The following is a 13327-nucleotide window of genomic DNA, read 5'->3' on the forward strand; positions in this document are numbered from 1 at the left end:
AGCAAGAAATCAAAACCTGGCCTGGCTGACTTTAAACCATCACCTCTGTCCCTTCACTTTACTACTCAGCATCTCTAACCAAATGAGACTTTCTGTATCTGACTAAACACATCAAACCAGCCAGTCACATTTTCATTTGACAAGAATATCAGAAATGAAGAACTAGGGAAGAACAATTTACAAAGTTGCTGTTACTTTCTCAAAAAAGGACATTAGTCATACTTGTTCCTTAATTATAACAAATACATAATATTAAAAAATATACAAGTGATACCAACTGATGCAGATTTTTACAAATGTGAACAACTGGAAAATACTGATTTTTGAATCAGTTTTTATATTTAATTACACAAATATTGCTTTGGGAGAAAGTGCAAAGGTGCAGAATACCTCAAACAAGCCACCATTTTCCTCACAACTCTCATGGCAAAGCCAGAGGACCAGGGGTGCCACGTAATCTGGCTTCAGAGCTTCCAGAAGATCTGAAATAAATAGCCAAAAAAAGAAAAAAAATCTATCAATAAGAATATATACATATTCAATCAATCATTTTACTTTCTGAAAATTCCTCACTTATAAAATTATAGGTTCAGAGACTTTTTAAATAAATAAGAAAAAAATTAGATAAACATAAATAATTAGTATTAACATCCAAGGCTTTTAGAAGAATCTTTTCATCCCAATGGATATATTCAGGCTTCTAACATAGAAGGCATCAGATATACCTTTCCAAGATGGGTAACATACTGTTTAGAAGACAAGTTAAAGCTGCCTTGGCAAAGACTGGTGAGCAAAGGCATACATAGCATAATGAACTTAGGTACCATTCATTCCCAAAACTATTTTGCTCTCCCAGAAGCTAGAAAACTACAAAACAGCCTTGACAACTGTAATGGCAGTAAGATGATGGAAAATGGACCTTGCAACCGTTACTGATGAGTCACAAAGTGTTAAGAAATATTTTCCTGCTGCATACCTTCTGTGAGCAACTTAACAGAGCAGAAAGGTACTACACAAGGAGCATGAACACCTAGATTTTACTGCTGGCCCTGTCATGTAGGCAATTTAGGGCATTGAGCACAGCGCTCAACTCTCTTGGACGTGTGTCTGCATCTGTAAGATGGTAATTAAAATGCGTTACCTGCCTATTCTACTAAGTTGTTGCAAGGCTCAAAGGAGACACGATTTGTAAATACATCTTATAATCTTTAAAGAATCAAATAAATGTAAATTTTAACTGTGAAGGGACAAAATACAGTTTTATATTTTAAAGTGACAAAGATGACATTTACAGTTCCTGTAAATTAAAGAGCAGCTCTAAGAACCTTTCACTTTACAGTATTCCTGACCCCAGAAACTGTGAGATAATATATACTTGTTGTTTTAATCCACAAAATTTGAAGTAATTTATTACACAGCAGTAAATAACTAATACAGCTTGGGAAGTTAGTTCATGGGTATTCATCCTAAGATTATGTTTCATTTCATGTAAGAAACATGTAAGTCACATACATGACTTTCCATTTTTCAAATATATTTCAAAGGGGGAAATGAAATTGCAAATATCTCCCCACATTACTCATAACACCTGGTTCTTTAACAAATAATTCCTTTGACAGCCTGTAAGTTAATATTTCAGAGGAAAAGATGAAAAACGCTGAGGCAAAATAAATTTTCGGCTTTTTCTAAACTATAAAAAAGTAATAAATACCAAAATTTAAAATAACAGGAATTCAGAATCTGAAGGGCTTTTAAAAATGATCTGTAACAACTCTCTTCCTTTACAGAAGAGAAAGCAGGTCCAGAAAGATTAAATTATTTGCCTAAAGTAGATCTTATTCTCCAAACATCTTTCACTAGGGTTTGGTGGGCATAAAAGATACTACATTAAACAGTGACCTAACATCTCTAGAGGTCAAAATTAATGGAAGCTACATTCCCAAAGGAAAGCAAATTTAAAAGCTAAAGTTTTCAATATTTTCTTGGAAACTTGCTGCTTCCCCAAGAAAGTCTACAGCCAATGGCAAAAAGTGACTAAGGTAGGAGTCTAGCACAGAAATGATACGCATAAAATTCTAAATAGTGGTTACCTCTTGGCATGAAGCAGAGGAATAGAATAGAAGGTATAAAGTTAGATGCAAGTAATGTTCCAATTCTTGGGTTGAGCAGTGAGTTCATGACTATGCATTACATTTTGATGCTTTACTTCTTGCCAGTAACCTACACTGTTGTGCATATATGTAGCATTATACTTAAATAATCCAGTTCTTTAACAAGAATTCCTTCAATAAGATATGAGAGTATAAAGAGTTTTTAAAATAAGGGACTTTTTTAAATGGCCCTGTTGACAAAAGAAAAGGAAAAAAAAAATTAGATCTCAGGTACAAATAGCTGTTCTACACTAAAGCAAACTGGTTAGGCACAGCTCTTAGGAAAAGCTAGCAAGTACATACTTGGTATTACAAATCCCAAGTTCTAAAATGAATGTTAGCTCAAACGTGGAAAGTAAAATGGTATTGTGAATAAGCATTTGTATGCCATGAAGCAGCTAATTCTAAAGTAATTTCACTCATCAATTGTTTTGTACTGTTTCACAGAAACTACTTTTAAAGTATTATAGATATTTTCTTTTTAGAAATATGTTAAAACCAGGAGTATCAAAAACCATACAGTTTTCCACCAGTCAAGTATTCTATTTCTTATATAACTAAATAAATAAGCATTGGCTCTCAATCATACATTTAAATTTTTAAATTTAAAACTTTATATTTCATGTTTTCAAAGAACAAAGTTGGAAGACTCACATTACCTGATTTCAAGACTTACTATAAAACTACAGTAATCAAAACATCATGGTATTGGTAAAAGGACAGGCCCACAGATCAATACAACAGAACAGACAATCCAGAAATAGACCCACACATACCTACGTGGTCAACTGATTTTCCACAAAAGTGCAAAGGCAATCCAAATCAAGAATGAGGAATAGTCTTCAGGACAAATGAACTCGCAGTTTCTTCAACAAATAATTGGCACTTTTTCAAAAAGGAGAATGAACTATCATATGTTAAATAAAACTTAAGAGATACAGTAACAAAACGACTGTGAACCTTGTTTAGATCATTGTGGAATAAACTAACTCTAAAACGATATTTTTTAGATAACGAGGAAGTTTTCATATAAATTTGGTATTAGACAATGTTAATGAATTATTTTATTTGGTGTGATATTGGTATTGTGGTTATAATGTCCATATCTGTTAGAGACACATTTCCAAGTATTTATTAGGTGAAATGCAACATCTAAGATTTGCTTTGAAATGTTACAGAGAAAAAGGGAGAGGGTAACAAAATAAATAAATCAATAAGACAAAATCATTTTGAAATATGCCCAGAGCATTCTGTTCTCCTTAACAAAGGCCTATCCTCAAGGGAAGCTACCAGAGCCTTATTTGACCTAAGGGAAGAGCAATTAGACTAGTGGAACCCCTCTAGCCTTCCTGTCTCAAATAAGGGGAGAAAAAAAAAAAAGGCTAAAAAACTCTACTGAAGCTCAGAGTCCAGAGACTTTGACCTGCTAAAAAACTTGCGGATTTAATCATAAGATTATAGAACACTTCCCCTCGCCATAATTTACAGCCACTTCAACAGGCCTCCAGTATAACAACAGTGGATTACAACTGAGAGAGCTGCAAACACAAAGAGTACCTAGGGAAACCCAAAGACAACAGGGGACACAAAAACAACGACAAAGAGGAAAATGTAGCCTCTGACACCAACAGCTACAGCAACCAATGAACGCAACCTAACTCCTAGCCAGATAAACATGAAACCTCACAATAAAGCTCTGTATACCACACTTTCTACTACCCCAATACATCATGTTCAGTTTTCAACAAAAATTTCAAGGCATGCTAAAAGACAAGAAAAGTACAGGCTGAGGAGACAAAGCAAGCCTCAGAACCAGCTTGAAATATAGCAGAGATTTTGGAATTTTCAAACTAGGAGTTTAAAATAACTGTGATTAACATGCTAAGGGCTCTAATGGAGAAAAGTGGACAACTTACAAGAACAGATGACTACTGTAAGCAGAGAGAAGGAAATGCTAAAAAAATCAAAAGGAAATGCTAAAAAACAAAAACAATATAACATTTTGAAATGAAAAATCAGTAAGCTTGATTTGAATATATGTCAACAGAAACTTCCCAAACTGAAATGAAATGCAAAGAGAAAAAAGGACAAAAAAATAAAAGGGAATAGAATATCCAAGAACTGTGGTATAATTACAAAAGATATATTGAGACTTCCCTGGTGGCGCAGCGGTTAAGACTCCACGCTCCCAATGCAGGAGGCCCAGGTTCAATCCCTGGCCAGGGAACTACATCCCGCAACTAAGAGTTTGCATGCCACAACTAAGAGTTTGCATGCCACAACTAAGGAGCCCACGTGCTGCAACTAAGGAGCTTGCGAGCCACAACTAAGGAGCCTGCGAGCTGCAACTAAAGGGGCCCACCTGCTGCAACTAAGACCCGGCCCAACCAAATAAATTAATCGATTAATTAATTAAAATAAAAAGATAGAACAGGCACATAATGGGAATACCAGAAGTAGAAGAAAAAAAGAAAACAACAGAAGAAATATTTTAAGCAGTGATGGCTGAGAATTTTCCAAAGTTAATCACAGATACCAACCGCAGATCCAGGAAGCTCAGAAGACATCAAGTAGAATATTGCCAAAAATCTACACCTATTATTATGCATACTATATTCAAACTGCAGAAAAAACAAGGAGAAAATCTTGGAGGAACACAGAGGGGAAAAAATACCTTATGCATAAAGAAACAAGGAAAGAATTATGTCAGACTTTCCTTCAGAAACCATGTAAGCAAAAGAAGAGTGGAGTGAAAGATTTCAGGTGCTGAAAGAAAAAAATTACCAACCCAGAATTCTGTACCCGGTGAAATTATCCTTCAAAAGTGAAAGAGACTAAAGAGAACAAAAAAACAAGCTAAAGACTGGGAAAAAATATTTGCAAAACACATATCTGATAAAGAACTTGTTTCCAAAATATTCATGGAATTCTTTTTTTTTTTTTTTTTTAATTTTTATTTATTATTTATTTACTATGTTTATTTTTGGCTGTGTTGGGTCTTCGTTTTTGTGTGAGGGCTTTCTCCAGTTGCGGCGAGTGGGGGCCACTCTTCATCGCGGCGCGCGGGCCTGTCACTATCGCGGCCTCTCTTGTTGCGGAGCAGAGGCTCCAGACGCTCAGGCTCAGCAGTTGTGGCTCACGGGCCCAGCCGCTCCGCGGCATGTGGGATTCTCCCAGACCAGGGCTCGAACCCGTGTCCCCTGCATTGGCAGGCAGATTCTCAACCACTGCGCCACCAGGGAAGCCCTCATGGAATTCTTAAAACTCAACAACAAGAAAAAAAAGAACCCCCCCCCAAAAAAAAGAAGAAGAAAACAAAGAATCCAATTTAAAAATGAGCAAAAAATAAGAACAGACACATCACCAAGGAAGACAAATAAATGGCAAATAAGCACAGGAAAAAAATGCACAACATCATAAGTCATTAGGGAACTGCAAATTAAAACAATGAAATACCCTACACACCTATTAAAAGAACTAAAATGCAAAAGACTAACAATAATAAATGCTGGCAAAGATGTGGAGCAACAAGAACTCTCACTCACTGCTAGTAGGAATGAAAAACAATACAGCCATTTTTGAAGACAGTTTGGAAATTTTTACAAAGCTAAAGACAGTCTTACCATACAATCCAGCAATTAACCTCTTTAATATTTACCCAAATGAGTTGAAAACTTACGTCCACACAAAAACCTGCACGTGAATGTTTATAGCAGCTTCACTCACAACTGTCAAAAACTGGAAACAATCAAAATGTTCCACGATAGGTGAATGAAAAAACAAATTGTGGCACCTACATACCATGTAATATTATGTAGTGATAAAAAGAAATGAGCTTCAATCCTCCCAGACATTTGGGAAAAAAAGGAGAGGATGAAGAGATGGAACACAGGGGATTTTTAGAGTGAAACCATTCTGTATGATCTAGAATCGTGGGTACGTAACATCATGCATTTGTGAAAACGCATAAAATCATACAACCTAAAGAGTGAGCCCTAAAGTAAACTATTAACTATAGTTAATGATAATCAATCAGGGACTTCTCTGGTGGTCCAGTGATAAAGAATCTGCCTTCCAATGCAGGGATGCGGGTTCGATCCCTGGTCAGGGAACTACGATCCCACATGCCGAGGGTCAACTAAGCCCGGGTGCCACAACTACCGAGCTCACGTGCCTCAACAAGAGAGCCAGCGTGCCACAAAATATAGAGCCCACGCACCCTGAAGCCCATGCGCCGCAACTAGAGAGAGAACACCCACGTGCCACAACTTGAGAAAAGCCCACGCACCACAACGAAAGATCCCACATGCCTCAACGACCCGATGCAGCCAAATAAATAAATAAATAAATAAATAAAAATTGATCAATACTGGTTCATCAACTGTAATAAATGTAGCACACTGATGTAAAACTGTGTGGGAGGAGGAGTATATGGGCACTCTCTTTACTACCTGCTCAATTCTTCTATAAACCTAAAACTGCCCTAAAAAACAATCTATTAATTGTTTTAAATAATTATTATTATAAATCAGTAAGAATGCTATTACCTCATTCTGTAAATAAAAAATGTATGTATGTCTACCTACACAAAGAGAAAGTTTATCTCAGTGTGGCAGAATTATGGGTCATATTTTGTTTGTTTGTGCTTTCCTAAATTTTCTATAATGAACATAAACTACACATTATGCTTTTTTAAATTGTAAGGAAATTTTTTTAGCTACTCAAAAAATTAAATACTTTTACAAAGCTCACGCCACACAGGTATGTGAGGAACAGCATTAAAAAAAAACTAAACTACTTACCATCAGGCAAAATGTTCTGGGTCAACCGTGATCCAGCAGTAGGGGCAATAGTGTTACAATGAATGTTGCTTTTCTCGCCTTCAACTGCAAGACAATTTGAAAGGCCCAGAAGACCCAGCTTTGCAGCACAATAATTTGCCTGGCCAAAGTTGCCATATATTCCTGAAGCCGATGAAGTCATGATGATCCTAAAAGGAAAATCAGTCTCTCAACATCAACTTTTCTATATTTTGATAATGTTGCAACTCTAAGCATTTTTTTTTCATTACTATTATACCTGTCAAAAGCAACTCTGTATACTGCCATTAGGTTCTTAAAGTCATGATTCATATATCTAAATTAATATAAATAATAAAAGTAATCTCTCAAAATTCAACTGTGAGATTTTATTGTTTTAGAAAGAATCCCTGGTCAGGATCAAATGAATTCAAGTGTAAGAATGTATATTCATTATGTACTGAAAACAATAAGTATTTATAAACATAAAATAAACTGCCAATTTACAAGTTAAAATTTTAGTAAGAAATATTAGATCATGAAGTTCTAATTCTTTAGTCCTCAGAACTTTGCTCCTTTCCCTTTCTGGATAATATTAAATGCCTCATATTAAATAATACCATCTCATAATCTGACCTAATCTCACTTACTCTACTTAGTAGAACAAGTAAATCCTATCATTGACTTTCAGAAACTGCTAGTATCAAGATATACTAGAACTCTCCAATAAGAACAGATATCACACGCAATTTACTTCTAGTAGATGTGTGTGAACCCTGAGTTAACAGGAATAACTTTTATGTTAGAGAGCATGGGGCCACTTACTAGGTCTGCCACGTCTGAGTCACACAGACGCAACTATAAGAGTCTTACCGTTCCTAGTTTACAAAGACTAACTCATGTCTGACCAGTGTCAGCCAGTAGAAAACAGCCACTCATCTCTCCCCAGTTGGTCACTGGGCACAAAAAATGATATTTTGGTTAGAGAATAAAGTACTGCTGAATCCTCAATGTTTGTACTGCTAAAATATCAGAGAATAGCAGGAGAATCATTAATAATGAAAAGTAGGAGGTGAAAAGAAATACTAAGTTGTCCACCTCGCTAATCTATGACTGACACCAATGTAACGGGGAGGCATCTTCCAAAACTACGTTTAAAAAGCCTGTGCATATCTGAAGGTGTATTTTTCAACGTCAAAGCAATTCTTTTCCTCTGGACATAAGAACCCACACACGGCATCTCCAAACCCCCTTGACAGCCACATACAACTCTACCTTCCAAATTTCTGTTTCTTCATGTGATCCCACGCTGCCCGGGTCACCAGGAATGAGCCCCGCAAATCAACTCTCTGGATGATATCTAAAACAAGACATTTTTATCATGAATATTGTCAAATTTAGACAGACCTATCTCAGAATCAACATAAGCAAAGACTTACTTATACAAAGATGTTCATTTTATACCTAGCATTCAAAATCAGCTATTGTCACATTGCACTCCGAGTAATCATTTTTGCTTTAGTTCCAGTTACATAACCAATCAATAATTCATACCTATTTTGCCTATAATTTATGATTAGATTATTATCTAATATATCTAACTTTATCACAAATATAATGCCACCTAAATACGATGCCTATGCATATCTAAGTGCAATGCCATCTTTAATTTTTGCCTATTTTATATAAAAATTCATAATACAAATAACCAAGAATTTTACATACGTAATTGGGACTCAACACAAACGTTACTTAAAGCATAATCAAAAACCACTCAGTTCTTCATCAAGAAATGTTTATAAAATGTTCAGTATATCCCTAAATCCCTATTTTTAACAGGATTTGCAAATGAGTTAGAGAGAGCTGGGGGTCGGGGCGTGGAGGTGTAGGAAAGAGGGGGAGGGAAAGAGGGAAAAAGAGAGACAGAGAAGCCTGCTTTCTGAAATGTCAATCTAATGAACAGACAACTTGGAGGATGATGCAGATAAACAAACAATTCCAGATTTAATCTTACTCTGATGAAACCAGAAGAGGACACACTCCAGCCCCATCAGAGCTCAAAGCAAAGCACCGACTTAAGTCCCCTCTGCCAACAAATTCTATCTTTCTCAGCTCCTTTTTTTCTCCAGTTATTACAAGGGAATTGGAAGCTAAAAGCCGTCTTTGCTTAATTCTAAGTCAGAAAGATATCTTGCTTCTTCCAAAAGAACTTCTGGCAATATTTCCCAGAAATACACTCTATAAACAATCATGTAATTCATCTCAGTTACCATGCCTGCCACCGTCTCAGCCACCAATGCTTGTTTTAGTTCTGATAGCCAATGAAAGTAAGGGCAAAAAAGAGCAAACAGGATAAAAAAATTTTATAACTGTGACTGTTCATCATCTAAACTCAATCTTTCCAACATGACATTCCTAATGGAAATTTTTCCTACTTATTAGAAGTTTCAAAATTATATCTAGGTTTTTCCCACCCAGTTCTCAGATCTCCATCGTTTTTAGTTTTTGTTTTTTAGCATTTCCTTTTGATTTTTTTAGCATTTCCTTCTGTCTGCTTACAGTAGTCATAGCCTACTCTTGCTCTTGAAATAAGAATCACACAGCCAGACAAGCATGCAAAAGGCTGTTAGAAACAACTAATACTGCAAGAAAACGCTGACAATCTCTCAAAGAGAAAAAGGGAAACGAACGAAGTCACAAAACCCTTTTCTTCCAACTGTTCATTTTCAGTTGTAAAGCTTACTCATCATCAGTTATATTAGCAGAAGCAAAAATAGGTAGAAGCAAGTTTTTCCTTAAGTGTGGAAATGTATCAAATATCAGAAGGCTAAATGGATAAGTATGTTCCAGAGAACGTATATTTAAAATAACTTACCCCAGTCTTCATCACTTATTCTACCAAAGGAACGGTCCCTCAAAATTCTAAAAAACTGATATTATATATGTTGAGAAGAGAAAGTCAACACTTAAAAAAAGTTTGCATGTACATCACTTTATTGGAAATTTAAAAAGAAATACTCACCCAGCATTGTTGATCACAACATCTACAATATAAAAATATTCAAGTCACAAATATAAAAGCAAGCATATTAATTTGCCTTTGCTTACAACACATTTCTTTCAAAAGCGTTCCCTGCCTCCCCCCTGCCCATGGAAAAGTAGATATAATAGGTAACAAGTGCTAGCAGAACACAATTTTATACCTATAGTAAAAAAAAATCGGATTCACAAAAGCACAATAAGTACCCCATTATATCAGTGCTTTCGTCTCAAGTCTACATACCTAAATGTTTCCACCTCTACCTCCTGCCAAAATTCTGTGAGCTTATTTACAGAATTAGCAGTCACACAACTCTTAGGTTCTTAGAATTCAGTGGTAATCGTAAACCATCCCTCAATTAACTTCAAAATTCACTGGGAAAGTTAAAAGTTTAAAAGATTTTTCCTTGCCACTCAAAAGTCAAAAGCCCAGAAAGGAAACCATTAGAGTCAGAAACTGATGGCCTGTCTTCATACATAATTGCATTCTCACTATAAAATAGAAGGGATTGTTTCTTAAGGTTCAACCACCATCTTGTGGCTATTTTCACCTTATGACTTCAGAACTTTGTGGTCTCTATCCCTGTGTCAGACACTATGTGAACATGTCTCTCACAAGCTCAACCAAATATAGCTAGAAAAATATATATGCTAGACCAAAAAAAGGGGGGGGGGAACATATTCAAACTACAAAAATTAACATTTTTCAGATTATAAACATGTTGGGCTTATCTGCAGTAGTTTCCCTCTAGTAATTCAATAACCTTTTACTAACAATGTATGGGACTAAGTCAGGAAAATTAAACAATATATTTGAAATGCTTGAAATGCTTCTTAAAAATGAAGATTTTTATTTTATATAATTCATCTTAATTAATTTGCAAGATACTGAATCATTTTCATCTGAATCATTATAATTATCTAAAATATTCCACTGGGTCCTCTATTGCCAAAATACTGATTTATTTTTTATTTTCTAAATATATTTGGGGTATGATTAAATTATTATAAAAAGGAAACTTAGAGAATACTTACAAGTTTTTTTAAAGGCTCTTAAAGTACAAAAAAATATAAAACAAACTCAACACATACATGCATAAAAACTGTCACCTCAAGCCCTTTGTGGAATAAGATTAGGGTATGTAAAAAAATTAAAATTTAAAACAAATCTAAAAATTTGATTACCAAAAAAGAGTTTTTAATAAACAAAAGTGAAATAAAAAATATTTCATTAGAAAGGTAGAAGCTGCTCTGTTAGTACCATAAATGCAAAGAAACATTACCTATTCTTCCAAAAGCATCCAGTGCTGTCTTCACAACCTTCTCTCCTGCTTCCACTGAATCTGAGGGAAAGGGAAATTAGGACAAAACTTCAGTAATATCCCTTACAAACGACTTCTAAATTCTGTGGCTCAGAGCACATGACAGATACTATTCATTCAACAGAACTCATTTCCAAGGAAAATACATTTATATTGCAGGCACGTAACAAACTAAAATATAAATGATACATATTACAAAAGAAATTTAGTCCCTAAGGCACTCCTTTAACCTACCAAAAAAAAAAAAAAAAGAGAGAGAGGGGGTAAATGAGAAGTATTTGACAAATAATATCCAAGACACCATGGTCCAACAGAACTTTCTGTGAGGATGGAAATGCTCTATTTCTGCACTAACATGGTAACCACAAACCACATGTGGCTCCTGAAGTGTGGCTAGTACGACAAATGGAATAATCTATTTTATTTCATTTCTGTTGAATTTTAAATAGCCACATAAGCACTTCCCCTTAAGGATGCAAATGAGACTTTCAGAGGGAGGGAAGGAGAAGCGTGTTTAATTTGAAAAAGCATGTTCAATTCTGTATCACTACATTTGGAAAACAAACCTACTGTTTTTGTAATACTAACTACAAAAAGAAAAGCTCAATGAAATATTACGGATTTGTTATTTTCTGCTAATCAGCCCAGGAGAAGGGCTCATATCCCCAGAGCTGTGTGTCAAATGGTCAGCTGTCAACTCAACATCACCATTGCCTCTTTCTACTTCCTCTGCAATCACAGCGGGAGCCAGGTCCCTTCCCTGGGACCCATAAGCTCCTGAGTTAGATCTGCCAAAAAGAAATACTCGCTTAAAGGGAGGAAAAGTAGGAAGAGACTGTAAACGCAGGCAATCTTGTGAGCAGGCTGCAGATGTGAGACTGACAGCACATCCAGGTGAGCTCTTGAAAACCACCTGCCACAGGCTGCGATGGTCATCGACAGTTTCCCTGACATGCACCTGCCCAGACCTTCCAATGGTAAGTCTCTAATTCTTTGTATAAAACCCTTCACACTTGGAAAACCGAGAGGGGCTTCTGTTTTCTTGACTGAATCCTGATTGATACAGGTTGAATATCAAAACTGAGGGGCAGGGAAGAGAGTCTGAAATCTTTATCTTTACAAAATAGGTTTTAAAACCCCAGAAATTTTTTTAAGTTGAAAACATTTTTCTAGACTCTCAATGTGGAAATAAGATACTAAAATGTCTGTCTCATTATTCCCTTGAACTCTCAAAACAAATCATATCCTATTTCCTTTCCTCTAAAATTTCAGAATAAAGTCACTGGCAATCTAATTTTCTCCCTGGTCCATAAAAACAATCTAATTTGCAGAAAAGTCAGTAAGCACTAGCTTTTTAAAGTAAATCTACTCAAGAGGATTCCTTACAAATAGTATTAGAATCAATACATCAAACATAAAGGTTGTATTTGCTGTATTTTTTTTTTTTAATGATATTCTTGTCTGCTTACATTCTTTTTATGTATGTATGTATGTATGTATGTATGTATGTATGGCTGTGTTGGGTCTTCGTTTCTGTGCGAGGGCTTTCTCTAGTTGTGGCAAGCGGGGGCCACTCTTCATCGCGGTGCGCGGGCCTCTCACTATCGCGGCCTCTCGTTGCCGCGCACAGGCTCCAGACGCGCAGGCTCAGTAATTGTGGCTCACAGGCCGAGTTGCTCCGCGGCATGTGGGATCCTCCCAGACCAGGGCTCGAACCCGCGTTCTCTGCATTGGCAGGCAGATTCTCAACCACTGCGCCAACAGGGAAGCCCGCTGTCTTTATTTTTAATGCCTAACTTTGACTCTTACATTTTCATAAAGATAAGAAAGTTACATACAGCAATGATCACCTGTGCAGAATGTAATATGAAGGCTGGGTGCAGAAAGGGGGCACTTCACTTCTTACACTATATTACTTTAAGAAATGTTTTTTAAAAGCAATTTTAAAACGAAGAATTTAATGTTACTCTGTAGAAATACATAAGACCTTTTAGCTAAGGCAGGTCTTTTAAGAAAA

The 13327-nt window shown here is 35.9% G+C and overlaps 1 protein-coding gene across 1 annotated transcript in view; it reads right to left on the reverse strand.

The window, feature by feature from the left end:
• Nucleotides 1-13327, reverse strand: part of LOC130707156 (peroxisomal multifunctional enzyme type 2-like) — a 57172-nt gene that overhangs the window by 43430 nt on the left and 415 nt on the right. Inside the window, exons 2-7 of the mRNA XM_057540379.1 lie at nt 11272-11331; nt 9972-9993; nt 9825-9871; nt 8225-8309; nt 6953-7140; nt 391-482 (exon numbers count right to left, since the gene is read on the reverse strand). Of these exons, the coding sequence (XP_057396362.1) occupies nt 391-482; nt 6953-7140; nt 8225-8309; nt 9825-9871; nt 9972-9993; nt 11272-11331 (494 nt within the window). The remainder of the gene's footprint in view (nt 1-390; nt 483-6952; nt 7141-8224; nt 8310-9824; nt 9872-9971; nt 9994-11271; nt 11332-13327) is intronic.

Source organism: Balaenoptera acutorostrata, chromosome 2, assembly GCF_949987535.1.
Source record: "Balaenoptera acutorostrata chromosome 2, mBalAcu1.1, whole genome shotgun sequence".
NCBI lineage: Eukaryota > Metazoa > Chordata > Mammalia > Artiodactyla > Balaenopteridae > Balaenoptera > Balaenoptera acutorostrata.